We start from the raw sequence: 19,864 nt of genomic DNA on the forward strand, positions 1-19,864 counted from the left end.
ATTTTTGCTTTAAACAACTAACTGGTGCTTTTTGTCGATGTCCAGTCAAAGGTTAAAAAGTACTTTTGAGATAAAAGTTGAACCAACATAGATCTCACCTTGAACATTGCCGTGAACATCCTTGTTAGACTCTCTAGAAAATTCTCATCTCTTATTTATTCTTAAACACTTTCAATAGAAAGAATTTAAAAAATAAAACACGTGTCCACTTCAGGCATGAACCTGTGACCTTTTGGGCCCATTTGGTTTCCTATGGAGCTAACTGATGCGACACTTAAGTAATTATATTACTCTGGACAAATTCAATAAATGTGACAGACGTTAGATGCACATAAATATAAATCAGTGTTGCTTTAAACAAACCTGTCTAAAACTAGTCTTTGTAAATGGGGAAAAACACGATATGTGGCCATCTGTTCAAAACCATGCACTAACCAGCTTGGAAAAAAACCCACACAGTTGCATTTAAGTGCCGCATTGCAATAATTTGCACTGTGGTTAGCTTCACAGCAAGAAGGTCCTGAGTTCAATTCCACCATCAGGCCAGGGCCTTTCTGTGTGCAGTTTGCATGTTCTCCCCGTGTTCGTGTGGTACTCCGGCTACCTCCCACAGTCCAAAGACATGCAGTTTGTTGGGGAAAGATTAATTGGATTGGTTAGGTTAATTTTCACTGCACTAGCAGTGCGACCTGGGAAATTATGTCAGGGTTTGATGTCAGTTGATGATGTCAGTTTCTTAGGAACTATGATTGTTCTGCTGCATAAGAATTTGCCAAAAATCACATCTTCCATGAAAACATAGCTTCCCTGAAACGAAATACGTTACGTAATAGGCTATAAGCCTATCAGACTTTTTCTTATTAGTGAGAAATAATAATGACTAGTTGTTCCTAAAGTAAGTATCTGCCTTCATGTCCTTTCCTCTACCGGTTAATGTAGAGAGGTTTTCTCCCTTTTGTGTGTTGTTTCTTGTGAGTTTGGTCAGTTTTAGTTGGCTGAGTTTAGGTTTGATGAAGCCATCAGTTTAACTCTTTTATAGATTTTTTTTTTTAGATTTTTTTGTTCTTTTATACATGTATTTGCATTTTTATAAATAGTGGTTCATATGTTTTGAGTAAAATTAAACCCATTTAAAAAAAAATCTTATTTCTTTTGCCTCACCAGTTCAAAATATATGAAATTTATATTGTATATTAAATATATGACATAAATTACAATTACTAAATAACATTATAATTATTTGAATAGTATGAAAGTAAAACGTATTTCTGTGGACCCCCCACACTGTCGCTCAAACATGCTGTCACCTCTGGAAAAGTGAAATGCTGCGAATGAACAGCTGTGCCTTAATCTCCTAAACTTTGTTCCTTCTTAATGTGTTCTTATGTTCTTCTGTTTTTGATGAAGTACTATAATTACATTTTGAATTACATTTTCTTACTGCATGAGTCACATAGACTACATTGCAAATGCAATCACAAACCTGATGGTATGAAGTAACTACTAAACTTTTTTAAACTTTCTGCACAGGCACGGTAAGTGTGTATAGTGAAAGCATGATCATAAACCTAGGAAATGAAATCATTATTCATAACTTTATATAACTAAGACAAACAAATAATAGTAAACTCAGCATTTATTTATTTATTGCAGGCACTGAGTTGGGAATGATTTGTAATAGTCAGGTACATATATTTAACTCAGGTACATATATTTATACCTTTTTGGGGAAAAGGATCATTTATTTGCATTTTGACAGCTTCTCGATGATTTACCTCTTGTTTCACCTTCAGAAGAAAATTGCAGTTTCCTATTCTGATCCGCCTGTCTCTAACACTTTCTGGCTAATGGGCCATCTAGCTACAGAGGGTTGCAGTATGATGATGTGCTTTGCATTCAGCTAGGAGTGAGAGTCAGGGAGTGCAATGTTGTTTGTCTACATCCACATTAGATGTTGTGCATCCAACAGTCTCTAAGCTCATTACAGTAATCAGGTTAAAGAGAGGAGAACTGGGGAGTGCTTGGCTTATGGCATGTTTCCTCTGGACTTCCCCAGTGAGAAGGAGAACCTCTCACACAGGCTCCGACTGAGCTTGTGGGACCCAGCCCTGCAGACGCCTGCTTCTAATGATCGGCTCCTGCTGCTTCTGTTTGTATGAAACCCACACTGGGGTATCCAAATGCACCCATGCTGTCATAATGACCAGCTTGTAATTGTAAAGCCCTTCTCATACACGCCCATTCTTTTCTGAGTTTCTGACCCATTTATTGTGGTTCGCGGAAATACGTTTAGTAAATAGAAAATCCTGCTTTGTGAAATGAACTGTGTTTTTTGTACATCTGGAGCAATCTGCAAGAATGCAACGGATAAAAAACACATGAGTATTTAATGTTTTCACAAATCTGCAAAAATAGTAGGGAACCTGTGAAATATAGTTGACTGTATAAAGCAGAGAAAAATTGTTGCCTTTGGTTTTTGTTAGTTATAGTTGTATGAGTCACAAAAGCTGTAATTCAGAGAAATAATAGTGTCTGCCCTGCATTTGCCTCTCCTGTTTATGCCTTGGTTTCTCCTGAAATTCTTGAACTCTTACTGCTGTTTGTGTTTTGCCTTCCTTGCGAGAAGCTGCAGAAAAGTTCACTAAAAGTGTTTGAGATGCACTCCAGCTGGTCTGTGGCAGTGATGGGTTGTCTCTTAAAACACTGAGTGTTTGCGAAGCCGTTCAAGTAAGTTCAGTTACCGTCCTAAGAACTACTTCTCTTTTTATTATCAATTGATTTCTTAAGCACACTGCACCCATTTTTGTCCTGCCTTGGAGCTGACAAAAGCCACCTGACCTGAGAAATTCCCAAAACCAGGGTTTCCATGGCAACCAGCAGATGTAGAGCATGAAATAGGGAGTCTGTGAGCCCTTAACTAAGCATGGCAGCATCCCTTAAATGCTCCACTCCATAGCATGTGGCTTCCCTATCTTAGCGAAGGTCCATGTCTGTGATGCTCCTCTGCCCCGCTGAGCACACACAAAAAAGGCTTTTAAACAGTCAGCATGGTTCTCATCAGTTGACCGTGTTGCACAATATGCCAAAGATTTCCACGCTGTGTGTGGGAGGGTGGTTAGTTGACCAGATGTTTCTGATGTGGATTTAAGCCAGAGATGTTTGTTTCAGCTAATCAAAAAGATTTTTTGTTTAGGGTTGGAACTCCAGAGGGTAGGTGTTGTCTGGGCTTCTAGTCTTATAACAATATGAGGGTAATACACTGAACTCTTTCCCCTTCCCCTTCTTCTTCTTGTTTTTTTTTTTATAATCGAAAATGCCTTTTTCTGAAGAAAATGTGGTTGCAACTTTTGAGGGCTATGAAGTTTCTATAAATGCTTTTGTCGAATTCAAAAGTCTGAAATTTGCCCTTTTCTGTTTGCTGTTTCTGTGTGCTTCAAAAACATTCTTCAAAAAGACTCCCAATTTGTCAGCGGGTCTCCTGCACTCAGCCTCTTCTCATAGAACTTTCTGAAGTGTACGGTGTTTGTGTGAGGGCACATTGTTGTATACACCTTCCCCAGCCAATTTAAACATTTGATTCTCCAGTGCTTTTAGTCCTTGCTGAGAGAAAAACAAAGCTGCGAGGAGTCACACAATGATACAGTGCCTGGAATGTACTCCCAAGCTAACTGAATAATGGGTTTTCTTGTTTGCCTTGGTCTTCCACAGTTTGCTCTAAATTTTTAGTTTCATTTGAGAAATTGACCAATCATTCATCATTTTTGGAGAGTTTGCACTAATGAAAGCTGTTTCATTATTGACTGGAGGGGAAAGGTTCTCACTTAAGGGCCTTATCTGTACGTTGTGCGTCTGGCAGTCTTTGTGCATGTACATCTTCTTCACTATACTGTAGGGATCAATGCACCACTAGGCGATTTCACAGACAGTCTCTCATTCTCACAGCTCAGCTCTCCACACATAATACTATATTATGTTTCTCCGCAGAACCTTCAACAAAGCAGCGAAACTGAAATGACACTTTCACTGAAAGGTGTTTTCATTTTTCAGACATGCTCTATCAAAGTGAATCAAAGTCAACTCCTTCAATCTCTTTTTCTGCTTAACATCTCAACGTACTTGTGACAGGATAGCCGCGAGGCCCTGTGGATCAAGCCAGGATTGTATAGTCGTGTACACAGAAGAAGCAGCCCTTAAATTGTCGACGCTCACGCTTAGACGCTCGTCTAGTTGACATTTAAAAGCCAGCTTTACCTAAATTCCTTAAATAACTGCAGACTATCCTACACCCAGATGACCGCAGAAGAAGATGCAGCCTTGGACCAGAGGGCAGGGGGGTGATGGTGGCTGCTCCTTCTGCTGCTGTCCAGCCTTATATGTCCAGGAAAAGGTGGGCACGGCAGCAGCCATGGCAACTTGGGCAGAGTTGGTGATCTGGAAACAATGGGCCAACAACATAGCCTCTCCCTGAACCTCCTCTCACATAACTACATAGTTTCACTCACTGTCAACAGTAGATATTACACTTACACAGACCATCTTGATTATTATTATTACTAGCAAAACTCCTCCTACAATTGGTTATTACCAGACCTGTGGTCCCTTTTTTCTTTGCTCATGTCGCAGTGTGTTCTGATATCAGCTACTACACACAATACATGTAATTTGTAAGGATTTGAACAGAGATGTTGATAATCGTGTTGCCCTAGGCAGTTAAAACACTAAATTTCATTCAATAAAAATGTGTCTAGGAGAAGTTCAGGAACAGACAGGCATACACTACAATCATATTAGTAACTATTAGTGAGTTCAGTAATTATTATTATTATTATGTTAATAAGGGTTAAGGGTTAATACTTTACAACTGGACTAATTATTCTACTGATGATGCCCTTAGCTACAGCATGTTTCCTTTGCTTTCCTTTGTTTTGTTTTGCTTGAAGAGCCAGAATAACGAATCTCTACCATTGTGTCAAGATCCCTTCCTTACAGCATGCCAGAGGATATAAAATGCTGATACAGTCCCTCACTGTATCACACTTTGGAGCGCAGCCAGCATATGTTCCATTCCACTGCTCTTGATACTGTAATCAGCATGCAAGTGGTAGTAGGCAACTGCCGGCTACTGAAGTATGAGAAAGTGACTCAGTGGTTGGGAGGCAGCGCAGACAGAAGATTGGAGTCACCTGATTTGGAGGATATGAGACTCCAGGCAGAACATACTGAGCGATCATGGGAGCAAGAGTCGTGAGAGTGCAGTCTAATACTTAATCCTCTAATACTGGTGTCTTTGATTGTCCACTGGAGGGTGATTTATTTTGAATATTTAAATAAGTGAAATCTGTAGGGTTTGCATATAGAGTCCGGGTGTACCACTGTGTGTGTTATATGTCTCAAGCTCTATGCAGCCATCATCGAACATACAAGACGTGATCCCACCTCGTTTGTTTTTCTGTCATTTAAAAATTGTGCTGTTCATTTTTTGTCATTATCAGTTGTCTGATCAGCAGACAGCTCTTGCAAGCTGGAAAGACTTCATATGTTTGATGCTGGTGTATGGTGTTGGAAGGGAGGAGAGAAACTGGTGTTGAGAAACTTAGAGTGGGGTTGGCATCTTAATTGTGACCTTTGTAATTGTGATGCAATGATTTCATGAGCCGCGTCGGCCTTGTACTTACATATTCTTCCACTAATTACTGTCACATCTGTGGAGTTTTTCCTTGCAACCCCTTAATCTTCCCAGTTCTAAAATTGTGTTATAGTTTATCACTGGTATATACTGTATTCCTACTATCAAAGCAGAATGTTTGAAAAATATGGATGAAGGAATCTATAAGAACACACCCTCTGACTTGGTTTAACTTTGCTGTGTACTGAAATTTATTTTGTGTTTAGGAAGGTTGCATACTATACAGGGTGTTATTAGAGAGCAGTAATTGAAATGGTTAATTCAAATTGACTCTGCCCTTTTCTTCTGTGTGACCCTCAATTTGCACAGGGCTCAGTGGCATGTACTATCTCATTGACTAAGTTGGCATCAACTTAGCATTCATCAGCGTTTTGCTAAAGGTCACAAATTACAGTCGAGAGTTAAGATCTGTCTAGGATCGCCCATTCTGCTGATGTCATTCAAGTTTATCAAAAAGGACATTAAGATCTGGATAAAATCCAGTTGTGCCTGTTAGAGGCACAAAAACACTGTTTATTTGACTTTGTATTACTCATTAAGGTGACATCCCATTTTTAATCCATAGGGTTTAATATGTGAGAACATCCCAAAGGTGTTCTGTCGGGTTGAGGAAGGACTCTGTGCAGGCCCGTCAAGTTCTTCCACACCAAACTCACTTATCCATGTCTTTATGGATTTTTATTTGTGCACTGGTGTGTAATCATGTTGAAACAGGAGGGGCCAACCCCAAACTGTTACCGGAAATTTGGGAACATGAAATTTTCAAAAATATCTTGGTATACTGATGCATTAAGAGTTCCTTTCACTGGTACTAAAGGGCTGAGCCCCACACCATAATCGCCCCTCCAACAAACCTTCCACTTTCCACAGTTCAATCAGACAAGTTGTCCTCCCAACCGCCAAAACCCAGACTATCCATCAGATTGCGAGACAGACAAGCTTGATTTGTAACTCTAGAGAACACATTTCCACTGCTCTAGAGTTCAATCGCAGCGTGCTTTACACCAATGCATCCAAAGCTTTGCATTAAGTTTAGTGGTGTAAGGCTTGGGTGTAGCTGTTTCTGTGGAAACCCATTCCATGAACCTCTCTACGCAATGGTCTTGAGCTAATCTGAAAGAAGGTTGGCGACCTCTGCGCACTCTGCAATGACTCTGGAATCACTCATGGCCGTGTGTCCGTTGTTCCCATTTGCTTCCACTTTCTTATAATACCAATAGCAGTTGACTGTGGGATATTTAGTAGTGACTTGTTGCACCGGTGACATCCTATCACAGTATTCACTGAGCTCCCTAGAGCGACCCTTTCTATCACACATGTTTGTAGAAGCAGTCAGCATGCCAAGGTGCTTGATTTTATACACCTATGGCCATGGAAGTGATTGGAATACCTGAGTTAGTGAATACGGGTAAGTGAAATACGTTTGGGAATGTAGTGCAGATCAGTTATTGTTGGTGCTCATGTTCTGTCTAAAGTGTCGCTGTTGTCCCATGTTGAAGTGACCCTCATTAATTAAACAAACCTCATGTTATACAATATAATGGATGGAGAAAAATGAGGTTTTCTCCATCCATTATATCTCCTCCTATGAGCTGAGTGAGGTAGTTGATTGCATAACAGAACTGAGTTTTATTACTGTTGCACACAAGACACATCTCAGATGACAGGGTAAATGGCAGGGTGATGCCATCAAAAACTGCAAGTATGAGTGCAAAAATGCATATGTGAAGTAGGAGATGTCCATCAAGTGACAAACTGTGATCAGCCCAGATTGTTTAGAGGTACCTGTTGAAACTGTTAAAATGAAACTGTCCTTTTTTGACATAAAATGAAAAGCAGTCTGCTTGTGTCATGCTTTTAGCTGTGCTGGCCGCTGGGACCACAGAGATGAGATGTTAGAACTGAGAGGCAATACTACTTTTTTTTTGGTTTTCTTTCTCTGAGCAGCAACTAAAAACAAGATTATAGCTGAAAGCAGCAATCAGAGGGCAAAGCAGTAGGCACCAGCCTGTACAGCAAGAAGAGAGATGTTTTTTGTTTTGTTTTTTTGACAAGATCTAGAAAGTGTTTGAGCCAATACAGCTATTTCAATATTATTTTTTTTACTTTTACTGAAATATGTATCTTCTACACTGATTTCAACTAGCTGTAATAAGCTAAAACTAAATTTCTGTAAGAGTTCATCTGTGTCGGTTCTCTTAAAGATTCCTTTAGATGGTGGGCCTTGTATTTGTTTGTATTTACTTAACCCTGGGTCACAATTCAAGTTTGGTTTTGACTGATCAAAATGTTGCTTGGATATTACTTGATCTCTGTATTGGTGGCTTTGCACTGATTCTGACTGTTAATAATGGATGAACATTTTGTAAAAATCCAAAAATCCATGATAACTTTTGTGAGACTGGATATGAAGGTGATATGTGCATGTTTTTCTGAAGGTTTGGGCTTTTTAACTCTGGCACAAAGTTCATTGAGGCTCTGAATATTGACTGATTTGAGGAATCTAAATGTTTCTTTATTTATTTATTTTTTAAGTGATTGTACAGTAGATATCAGGAGAAGAACATGTTAGTTTTTGGCTGACTGCAGCCTGTCTAACCTTTCCATGTGGACATTTGCATGTTTGCATTGTGGGTGTGTGGGTTTCCTGGGGATACTCTGGTTTCTTCTTACATGTTAGGTTAATTGGTGATTCTAAATTTGACATAGGTGTGGATGTGAGCGGAAATGGTTATGTCTCCATCTTAGAGCTGTGATGGGCTGCTAACCTGTCCAGGGTAAATCCAGCCTCTTGCCATATGTTACTCATTGGCCACCAAGCCTATGCTACTTGAGCTGAAAAATCTATGTAGTGATACTAACAGTAAAACCAAGTTTGATTATTAAGATCAGCCTTTACTTTCTGATGAAATGCTTTTTACAATGCTGAAGTGCTTTTTTTAGGGCAAATTAGAATAATTCAGCTATATTTGTGGATTATTAAAACAAAAACAAAAAAACATCCATTGTATTTTTCTGGTATTAAATTATATTCTGGATTTAATTGTGTGGAATTAATGCTTTCCAGACTGAACATAGAAAAACATGTTCAATCTGGAAACCCTCAAACCCACCATATGGTCGGCAGTGAGCAGTGCATAATAGGCACACCTGCGTGGATTGAGTGGTTGAATGTACTTGACAAACACCTGTTCTGTATTTTATAGTCGTAATAATCATAAATACATCGCTCACGTACCCAAATATGTATCTGTGACATTGGATAAATCTGTAAAGAATTTACTTGTTACTCACTCCTCCGCATGAGCTGAGTGCTGCTCATTAACAGGGTAGTGGATAGCAGATTTTAATTATTACCATTTTTAAATAATTAAATATTTTTCTAAATTTTGATACTTAAAGGAAATTTTCTACCTCACTTTTGCACTATTTTTATGTTCGTTTGAAATTTCACAACGCTGAACTACTGACTCCAAACATAGTCGCCATTTCATGTTATTGCATCACTTTGTCTGCCATAGTTGTTATCAGACAAAAAGCAGATGTAGGCCAGTGGAGTAGAGGCCACTTAGTGTAAATTCTCATTAAGAGATTTATGGGTAAAACTGTGCTTGATAATGATAATGAAATCATTGTGGGGTAAGATTTTCTGTTGGGGACTGATCTGTATCCATCAGTGTATGTCATGAAATAAAAATGTTTGGGCAACATCTGCCTGAGCCACAGTTAACAGCTCCCACTGCGAAGCCAGGCCAACTCACAGTCAGTCTCCCAACTTAGTGAATGGCTCAAGGAGTGACTGACTGACTGATTGACTAAAGGACCAACTCACTGGTTGACTGAGTCCAGCTGGGAGGGTGGAGTTCTCCTCCTACAGAAGCTGTTTCTGCCTCCATTGATTAGGAAGCCAATTCTTCAAATCTCTAAATGAGGGATGGTACATTCAGAATATTTTCTGTGTTGTACTGAGTTCAAACTGCTGGACCTCCTAACCTAATGACATGTCAGTGTAACTTAGAAGAATTGGCATAAGGATGCACTTGCCCAAGTTCTCAATTTACCAGCTAATGTATTGAGTGCTTGTCTAACCTTGAAATAGAATAAAAAACTGTAAAGATTTCTTTTTTTTTATCCCCTGTCAGCTACAAGTGTAAGTGAATGCCATTTGCTTTTAAAAATAAAGGAGAAAGTGTTAGATGTATTGCTCTGTTTCTGCTGTGGATCCTTTTGAAGCAGAGCTGCTGGAGGACGCTCTATTTCACTGGATATTTTTAGTGTAAGAGGAGCTGTTCTCTCCCTTCTTACAACAAGGACAAGAATCATAATTTCTGTCAGTATCTGTACCCACAAATTGCATTACAGCAGTGTGCATCACCCAAGAGCAAATCCTATAGTCCACACAATGGGTTACAGCTGCAAGGTTCTTTTATAAATGTAGCTGGAAAAAAAACCAAGTTGATGTAACTGTGAATGTCTCTCATTTTAGACTCTGGGTCTAATGCTTTTTTAATCGTAATCAACAAGCACTGCTTGACTACCAGCCCATTAGTTAAAATAGTACTGTGCAAACCTCTTATAACAGCTTGTTCATAGTAATCCTGCTGAACTTAAAATAGCAAGGGTCAGTGCAGCTTTATCATGCTGTCCATTGATTGCTATGTCCTGCATGAGCAATGATTAATTCATTTATGAAACATGTGGAGGAAATGATAAGGGTGGAGATGAAAGCCTTTGACTTATTAATTATTTGAATTGCATTCAGATTGGTGCAGTGACTTTTTTCTGCAAGGAAATGGGCAAAAGGACACCTTGATACAAAATTTGATATAGTCTCTGCAAGACATGTAAACCTACTGTACTACTGTATTGTTGCGCTATATATTCCTTCTAAGAATAGATCAAATATGCCCCACCCATCATTCTTTTGGCATTCCTTGAGTATTTAATTTTTTTTGCATCAGTGTACCATATTAGCTTCAGCTGAACAAAGGGTGTCTGTGTGGCTCCATGTGATTTTCAGATTAATAACCAGGGGCTATTAAAGCAACAATGTGCATCATATCTTACTCTGGAAAGAGTCTCTGTTGTTTTGCAACAGCAAGAAGTGGCCACTCGAGATCCTGATTGGTGCTACTTTTGTTTCTTTAATTTCTGTTTCATATGGACATCAGAATCTCTGGTTTTCTTGTCTGCTACAACATAGAAATCACACAGCCAGCACAGGAAGTTTGACAATTTCAACTTACTGCAGCGACCACGTCTCTAGTCACCTAACGCCAGTGGTTGGGGTAGGGTATTTTGTAACCAGTGCATGAAGGTATATAAGTGCAGTGGAGGTAGGTTAAAAACCATAGCTCATGCTGCTCTCCAGTGGCCACTTGCCAAGAACTCTTTATTGTTTTCAGTATTGGAGAGTAACTGGTTATATGTAATAGAGTAATTCAATTATAAAATTAATGTAGCTGTAATCAGATACTGTAAGAAGGCATGTAATAATCAAAATCATCTGTAATTTCTTTACTGAAGTGCTTCTATGCAGAAATTCATTCTGTTGCTTTGCATCTTTTTGGGACATATTTCAGTGTTTATACATGAAACATTGGATGGCTTACAAAGAGCCTTCAGAATGTGCTTTTTTTTTTCTTTTCTTTCTTTTCTGTTGTTTGAATTTGCAACGCCTCATCTGCCTGCTCAATACAAAGTAAGTCTGCTATCCCTAAGCCCAGCTGGCCATGCTAAATTCAGTAGCCATGTCATCTAACAAGAAAATGTCTTCCAATGTTTTCTCTTTGAATTTAGAAAACTGCTCCTATATTAACTTTATTAATCTATAAAGCTTGTAAAGGTTGACAAACCTAAAGAGCAAAACCTGCAGTGTATGCAGGAATTTCCTACTTTGTTGTAAAGTTTGTTGGAAAACAAATCAAAAAGTAATTATGATATAAGATTGTATATAATAAACGGGGTGGCTCAAGTGATATAGCGTGTTGTCTACCAACTGGACAGTCAGTGAATGGATCCCTGACTTCTCCAGCCTGCATGCAGAAGCATGCAAAGCACCCTTTGCAAGATAGCAAACCCAAGTTACTCCCAATGGATCAAACCGAGTGCGAACAATGGAATGTGTGTTTGAATGGGTGAATGAGACAGCTGTAGAAAGATCTTTAAGTGCTCAACTGAGTAGAAAGACGCTATACAAGGGCTAGTCCATTTAAATTAATTAACCTTTCATAAGGACCTTTTACAACTTTTGTCATTATGTTAACTCATTTGTCCTCTGATTGCTTGTTTTTCACCATTGTACCGGCTAGCTTTAGCTGGCTTTAGAGTGCTAACTTGTGTGAATACCACAGTGTATATACATATTTGGAGTAGCCTGATAGCTACATTTTCAAGAGAAAGTGAAAAATGAAACGCTATCTTTTGACGTTTTTATCATTTTTTTTTAAACAAATGTACATATTGCCCATTTTAAAAAGTCTGCACTGTGTTTGTTGTAAATTAAGTCATAACAAAGATGTACAGTATTTATGGTGGCTGATTATTTCCTGTTTCCTTTGTAACACATCTGAGCTTGGTTGCTCTCAGTTTGTGGAGCTAAATATAAATTTAGTTTGTGAATTGCTGAGATATAGAATTTCAATCCATAGCTGATTAAAAAGGCCCTCTCTTGCCATTACATGCCCCGCTGTTGAACTTTCCGCGTTCCAGATGGTATCCAGAGGCATACATTGGACATGAAGGGAACTGACCTTGCTTTCAGTCAGGCAGGGATAAAAGGCTGATGTTTTGCTGAGAGTGTCAATGCAGGATGTAAAGAGGTGGCAGAGGAGGTGGGGTGTGGAGCAGTTTAGCCAGTTAACATTTTCTCATTGCACACATGCTTTAATGCGGCTGTTTGAACAGTCCTGAGAACTGCTGAAGTCGGGAATTACTCTCAGCTCTCCATTCATACAACATCTACCTTTCAAAATAATAATACACCATGGGCTGAAGATAATAATGCATACTATGTAGCTACACTACCTGCTGTTTTACTGACGGCTTAGCTCCAGAGTTACATTCACTTGCATCCCAGCTTGTTAAAATCTAATTGTTGGTCTTTACAATAGCTGTGCTTAGTTTAGAGTTGCCCTGTAATCTACCTTTTATCCCAGAGTGGCTGTTTTTTATGCTCACAGTAATAGCTGCTGATTGTGTAAGTAGAATAAGAGTTGTTTGCATCTGCATGCCTATTTCTGTGACTTTTCTACAAATGCAGCAGAAAAAAATTCAAAGAAATAATTTCGGTCTTTCCAGTGTTGTAAGTTGCAGTGGAGTGACCTTGAAACTCCTGTTGCACTGTGTGGAAATATTTTATACTCAAAGAAAAAGCTATTATATATATATTTTATTCATTTAAATTTATCATTGTGCCACTGTTTTTTTGTTTCTTTTTTCAGAAGGTTTTGTCAACCTAAAGCAATCATTTCAGAGAGCAATGTGCCGTAGTGTCACGTTATCCTTCAAGGATTGTCATTCGCACTTCTTTTAAGCCTCATTCTGCGTCAGGTTTTTCATTTTGTTTGGAAGTATTTATAAAATCAGGTCTGATTAGGCCCTGATCAATATTGTTTTCTGTCTAGCCACCTCCTCAGTTGTTCTGTGACAGACTTGTGCAATAATCCGAGCAGTTGTAGCTCTCAGGTTCTGCTCTGCTGCTGGTGTTACAGTCAATCATTAGAGCTGTATCCTCTCCAGATGGCTCCTGACTTCCATCATCTCTATTGAATTGTACACGTTCAGACTCCCCAGCAAGCTGCTCTTTGGCCATTTTCATGTCTTAATATTTGCAGGAGCAAACAAACCTAATCTAATGCAGGACTCTGCTGATGGACTAGTGATGGTCAAGGGAGATGGAATTACAGAAATGTTTGTCTACCGTGCTGTTTTAGTGAGCGTAATAAAATACAAGAATATGAGGTTGAACAGAGAGGCACACACAGTCTTGATAAAAAAGAAAGTATATCCCCCTTAAATTCTAAGGTTTTATATAACAGGACACATATAAGTATGGTCTGGTCCTTAGTGGGTCTTGGAATTAGATAAATACAACTTCAGATGACCCATGACATATTACACTGTGTCATTATTATACAATCTAAACCAAAATTCAGGAGCAGTCCATGCACATCCTTACTGCTGAGAATAAATAGGAATATAAAGGGTTAAATAGCAGCCAGGTGCTGTTAATCAGATCCACATCATTAAGTAATTATCAGCAAGCGTCGCCACGACTGTAAGAGCAGATGTTTTGGCATTTTGCTGGTCTGCAGCATTCAGGAGTGGATTAACACAATGGCAAGGAGGAAAGACATCAGCGGTGATCTTATAGAACCAATCGCTGCTCATCAATCTGGGAAGGGTTATAAGACCATCTCAAAACAATTTGAAGTGAATCATTCTACAATCAGAAAAATTATTAGTGGGAAAAGTTAAACTCCAGACCTCAGCCTAATTGAAATTCTGTGGCGAGACCTTAGAAGAGCTCTGCATGAATGAATGGCTGCAGACCTCCATGAACTGAAACAATGTTGCAAAGAAGAATGAGCCAAAATTCCTCCACAATGATGTGCAAGACTTATAAAGTAATTTAAAAAATGATTACTTCAAGTTATTGCTGCTAAAGGTGATTCTACAAGTTACTGAATCATGAGGTGCACTTATTTTTTTTTTTTACACAATGCATTTCCATTTTGCCTTAATGTTAGTTAAACAAACGATGACAGTGTAATATGTCAGGTGTTGTTCGTCTCAGGCTGCATTTACCTAATTTTAAGGCCTGGTAAAAACCAGATGAGTTTTCACTGACAGAGGGTGTGCTTTCTTTTCACCATGACTGTGAGTTTTGTCTCGTCTTTTCTTGAAAGCATAGCTGAAGAAGTGTTGAATGCTTTCGAGTGTTTGCATGAGGATCTAAGTGAAAAATTTTCTCTCACACTACTGTAAGCTCAGGGATTATCATTATCCTTCTGGATTTCATCATGTGGTTTCTGCACTACTTACTCTCTGATGTCACCGATGAGTGACAACTTGCTAAAGCGACTGTTGCTGCAGACCCAGTCTCCGCAAAGTATTTGTCATCACAGGTAACTGTTGCTTTTTGGATGAGACGGCCTCTGTTTTGAGAAACGTCCACAAAAATGCAAACATTTTCTGCTCCCTCCCTATATTTAGCGTGTGGTGGGAGATGCCACGGAGCCTGCTGTATCGTCAGTCTGGGGGTCTCTTGCTGCTTGTCTGGAAGAGTGTATCTGTGGAAGTGCTGGATGACAAAAACTCGGTGGGACTTCTCTACCAGCCTGCATAGAGGAGAGCTCATGCGGCGCCATTACCCCTTCTCCTTTGTGCTCATCTTTTCCACTTTGTTTGAAGAAAAACTCGTAGAAGGAAAGGAGCTATTGGAGAGGAACTCACGTCTATGACAGAGGCTCCATCACAGACGGTCTCATTCACTCCATCATTATAGAAAATTTACTTCGCAGACTTTCTCTGCTTCGACTCGAAGGGGGCCTGTGGCTCAGCACAAAAAAACTCATTGTTTCCGAGTGTGGCTGAAGTCTGAATCCTGTCAGTGTGAAGACTTGAACTTTTGCCTTTATATTCAACCATGGAATAAAATACTAAAAATTCTTTTGGTGTCACAGTACATTTTAGAACATATAATCAAAAAAAACATCAGATAGTCAAGTGTTAATTCAGAGCATAAATGTGTCTCTTTTTGATTTTCAGCTAAATATCTGGGATTTAGATCAGCAGTATGAATGTCTCCAGGTTTAAATGGATTTATCAGGCCATTGCCGATAAACTGCCCAGGCTATAAGTAGTTTTATTTTTATTTTTTTATTCATCTCTGTAAAATTGAAGGTCAAGGAAAGCTGGAGGAACTCAGTCTCTTTCCTTTTTTTGCACACGTCTAAGAATACCAGAATTGACTCACCCTAATAGCAGTAAATGATAAGACACCCACTGATTTGTCTCACACTGAAGTCTTCTTCCGGAGGAGAGTGCGAACAGGGAGAAGTGAGAATAATGATGCAGGGGTGGGGGGTGTTTTGACTTGTCTCCGTTATTCTTGCCAATTAGAGAGATTTGCACTTTTTTCCCCCCCGCTCCTCTCCTGAAAGGTTATGTTTCTTGCCTTAGTTCAGCTAATTCTACATATACTGCAATCAGGCAGAAGCTCTTCTTGGGGTAACACTTTAATATCAGAACAACTCAGAAATGATGAGCTGCTAAGGCAGAGCACAATGCACATTCAATTCCAGGTAAAAATGCCCCCGCAGGAGGTAATTGTGAGGATTTGTTCTGCGCCTTGAGGTGTTCTATTCGGCCCCTGAGATTTCCTTTTCACAGTTTTGACCTGAGTGTTTTTGGAGAGAGCATTTTAATAATGACCTGTTGACTTAGACACAAACACATTGGAGCATTGATATGACTTCATAATCTCTCCTTCTGTGTCTTCCAGGAGTATAGGTCGGTCGCAAGGCCGTTATACTACCCACCAAGATGGTGGCCTTATCGTTGAAGATTTGCGTGCGCCAATGCAATGTGGTGAAGACGATGCAGTTTGAACCGTCCACCCCTGTATATGATGCCTGCAGAATCATCAGAGAGAGAGTCCCTGAAGCCCAGACAGGACAAGGTTGGAGGGTGATTGGTGAAGCTGAGTTACATAATGGAAATCTATGGGCTTCTACATTTGTATTCTCTGTTGCTTTTTGTGTTTCAGCCTCGGATTATGGCCTCTTCCTGTCTGACGATGATCCCAGGAAAGGAATCTGGCTCGAGTCTGGAAGAACCCTGGATTACTACATGCTGCGAAACGGAGTAAGATTTAGACATATAGTCCTGGGTGGAGAACTGTCAGTGTCAGTTATGGGTTCTTAAAGTGATCTATATTTTCTAGTGGAAGCCGAGACATTTATTCCTCCCAGCTTGCTGGAAGCGGCAGTTTACGGCTGAGGATGATTAGTAGGGCTGTGGATGTCATCGCGTTTCCTTTGCTGTTTTCTCAGGATGTCTTGGAGTATAAGAAGAAACAAAGGCCACAGAAGATCAAAATGCTGGATGGTGCCATTAAAACTATCATGGTGGATGACTCAAAAACAGTTGGCGAGCTGCTCGTCACCATATGCAGTAGAATAGGTTTGTATCTGTGCTATGAGTTCGGTGAAGATTAATCATGTCACGCCACCACCCAAAGCTTAAATTATTCATCTTCTGTTTTATTTTTAGTCAAAGGCATACCACTGACTTCATCTTCAGCTACATTAGGAGACTATGTTATCATGTGCTGTTTAGTTTGTATTTGAAAAGCATATTTGTTTGGCACATTAGAGCATTTGTCTATGCTTGATAAAGTCGCAATCATGTTTTGCTTAGACCAATGTGGACATGATTCATCGGGATAAAACAAGCTTGTTTCTAATCAGCGACTTAAGTATTCTTCCTAATGCCCAGAAAATGCTGTCGCTCCTTGTCATAGAGGTGTTCCCTAAGCTGTATATTTCAATTACAATGAGCTGCTCCCATGCCTAATTGGGTGAGGAAGAGAGGGATGTGTGTCTGGCAGATAGCTTTATTGGAAAATGTTTATTTAGAGTAGGGCTTTCTGCTTGGCTTCTTCTCCTCTTCAGCTTCAATTTTAGTTTGCTGGCTCTATACCAGCTTTCCTTAACTTCTGTTTCAAAGCAGAGAGAAATGGATAAAAAGAGAGTTGCAACAGTATTGCAGTGATGCTTTTCTCTGTCGTGATTATCGAACCACTTACTTGAAGCATTTCCTCCTCCTAAAAAAAAAAAATCCCTGGCTAACTTTTCAGGAATCACCAACTATGAGGAATACTCCCTCATTCAAGAGGTGCCAGAGGATAAGAAGGAGGATGGGATGGGGACACTGAAGAAAGACAGGACCCTGCTGCTGAGAGATGAAAGGAAGATGGAAAAGCTCAAAGCAAAACTTCACACAGATGACGACTGTGAGTGCAAGCTTGAAAAAGCCAAAATGCTACTGGAATCTTGATGGCTTTACGGCAGCCATCTGACTCAACAGCATCATATGGACGTGTACTTTATCACTCGAATCAAATTTATTGCATTGACATATGAAAGTTAATTAATTTTGTGTTATCTTTTTTCCCCAGAGGACACCAAAATTTTGTTTGCAAATGTATAAATCAACCTTCAACTAGCTTTCGTCTCAGCAGAAAATAATGCAAATGAGACTTCACAGCCCGTCAGGATTTTCACTTCCCAGTATTAAATTTGCTAGATTTTTTGTCAAAGCTGACGGGTCTGCAGTTCTCAAAATCCCTGGTTAATTTCACTATTACCATCCTCCTCTAGTAACATCTTTGTAAAACTGAATGCCTGTTCATTTTGATGTATTTAGTAATGGAGCATGTGTATTGATTGGGCAGTGAACTGGCTGGACCACAGCAGGACATTCAGAGAACAGGGGGTGGAGGAAAGCGAGACTCTACTGCTCAGGCGCAAGTTCTTCTATTCAGACCAGAATGTGGATTCACGGGACCCTGTTCAGCTAAACCTGCTCTATGTTCAGGTAAACTTGTTACACACATCTTTATAATAAGATAGCAAAAGAGAGAACAATAAGAGAGAGACCCCAACCCCCCCCCCCCCCCCCCCCCCCCCCAATGTAAGGCCCATAATAACCAAGCATATGAAATATTTCAGACACAGGAGACAATAACTGTTTCGTCTTTGTGCCTGTAACTTCTGACCAGGCCCCGACAGACTGAAATGTGGTTAGCTTAGATGTGGTCCCGACAGGTTTGACTTGTTTCTTGGTTCTTACAATACAACAGCACAACAACACGGAAAGTTTGATCACCGGATGATGAAAGTAATATTTTTGTTTGGCTAATGTCTGCAGCAGAAAAAGTTATAAATAGTAGTAGGACAGAGTTATTCAGAATTTTCTGTTTGCTTGGCATTGCTCACAATGCATAATGAATACAGTCTGATAGAGCTCTATCCATGCATTCACTTTCTTCCACTTATCCAATTCATTTAAGGCAGGCTGGAGCCTATCCCAGCTTGTCGTAGGGCAAAAGGCAAGGTGCATGTTGGACAGGTCGCTACTCTGTCACAAAGCTAACACAGATAGATAACCACTCATATTCACACCTACAGCCAATTTAGAATTGCCAGTTAACGAAACCAGGAGAACAAGTAGACTCCCAACCCTTCCAGTATATTCAAACCCAAGACCTTCTTGAGAACACAGCGCTAACCACTGCAGCACTGTAGTGCCCCCTATGAAATGTAACATTCATGGGATTAAAAAACTGGAGAGATGTGATCAAGGCAGTATAGCTCAAGTTTGAGATTTTTTATAGTATTTTAAACTGTAATAAAATACCTTTCTTTTTCTATCAGGGACACTACAAACCACTTTATGGAATGGGCCATTTAGGTTTCACACATTAGACAAGCAACAGCATGTTGTACATGCTACATAATTATACACCTAACATTTGCATAGCACTGGAGTGCAGTGGCTAGCACTTTCACCTAAATGCAAGTACATTACACGTCATCTGTTGTCGACAGAAGTCATGTGTTAATTCCTTAAACAACCGTTCATCCGTTACAAGAATGATAAGGTTTTATGTGCAAATTTCGGTTTTCCTGTCAGACCAAAACAAACAAAATGAGATTAGGATTGTTTAGTTTATTTTAATTCTAAATTAGATTAGGTGTACATTTGCTAAATATGAAATAAAATGTAGCCTTTTTTGCACAAAGAAATTATTATTTATTTAACTCCCTTCACTCCTGTTTACTGAGGGACTGTGCTGCAAGCCTCTGGACAAAATGCCGCCAATTTCTGTACAATGGAATTAATAGGATGTGAAGCAGCTCGGGGAATGGCTCTGGTATCAGCATACATGTACGCTGATGCTAAATGCTTTCACTGATGAGAGCAGCGAGCGTAAATCAAAAGCAGAGTATTCACACACAGTATAAAACAGTGAATTAAAAGAAGCTAAAATGCTCCATTAAGCTGAATGGAACTACAGAGCCTGTCAGGGTTTCTCACTACAAACAAGGCTTTTTTTTTAATCCGCTATTTCTATGAAATATTGATTATTGCAGCTTTAAATCACATTTT

General features: G+C 39.5%; 1 protein-coding gene across 6 annotated transcripts in view; it reads left to right on the top strand.

Moving 5' to 3' along the window:
* The window catches only part of tln2b (talin 2b), an 85,010-nt gene that overhangs the window by 18,253 nt on the left and 46,893 nt on the right, over positions 1-19,864 (top strand). For all 6 annotated transcript variants that reach the window (XM_063479644.1, XM_063479645.1, XM_063479647.1 and 3 more), the window contains exons 2-6: positions 16,194-16,370; positions 16,458-16,555; positions 16,744-16,873; positions 17,550-17,705; positions 18,147-18,289. In XM_063479644.1, the coding sequence (XP_063335714.1) occupies positions 16,235-16,370; positions 16,458-16,555; positions 16,744-16,873; positions 17,550-17,705; positions 18,147-18,289 (663 nt within the window). In that variant the 5' untranslated portion in view covers positions 16,194-16,234. The remainder of the gene's footprint in view (positions 1-16,193; positions 16,371-16,457; positions 16,556-16,743; positions 16,874-17,549; positions 17,706-18,146; positions 18,290-19,864) is intronic.

Source organism: Pelmatolapia mariae, linkage group LG7 (genome assembly GCF_036321145.2).
Source record: "Pelmatolapia mariae isolate MD_Pm_ZW linkage group LG7, Pm_UMD_F_2, whole genome shotgun sequence".
NCBI classification, from domain to species: Eukaryota; Metazoa; Chordata; class Actinopteri; order Cichliformes; family Cichlidae; genus Pelmatolapia; species Pelmatolapia mariae.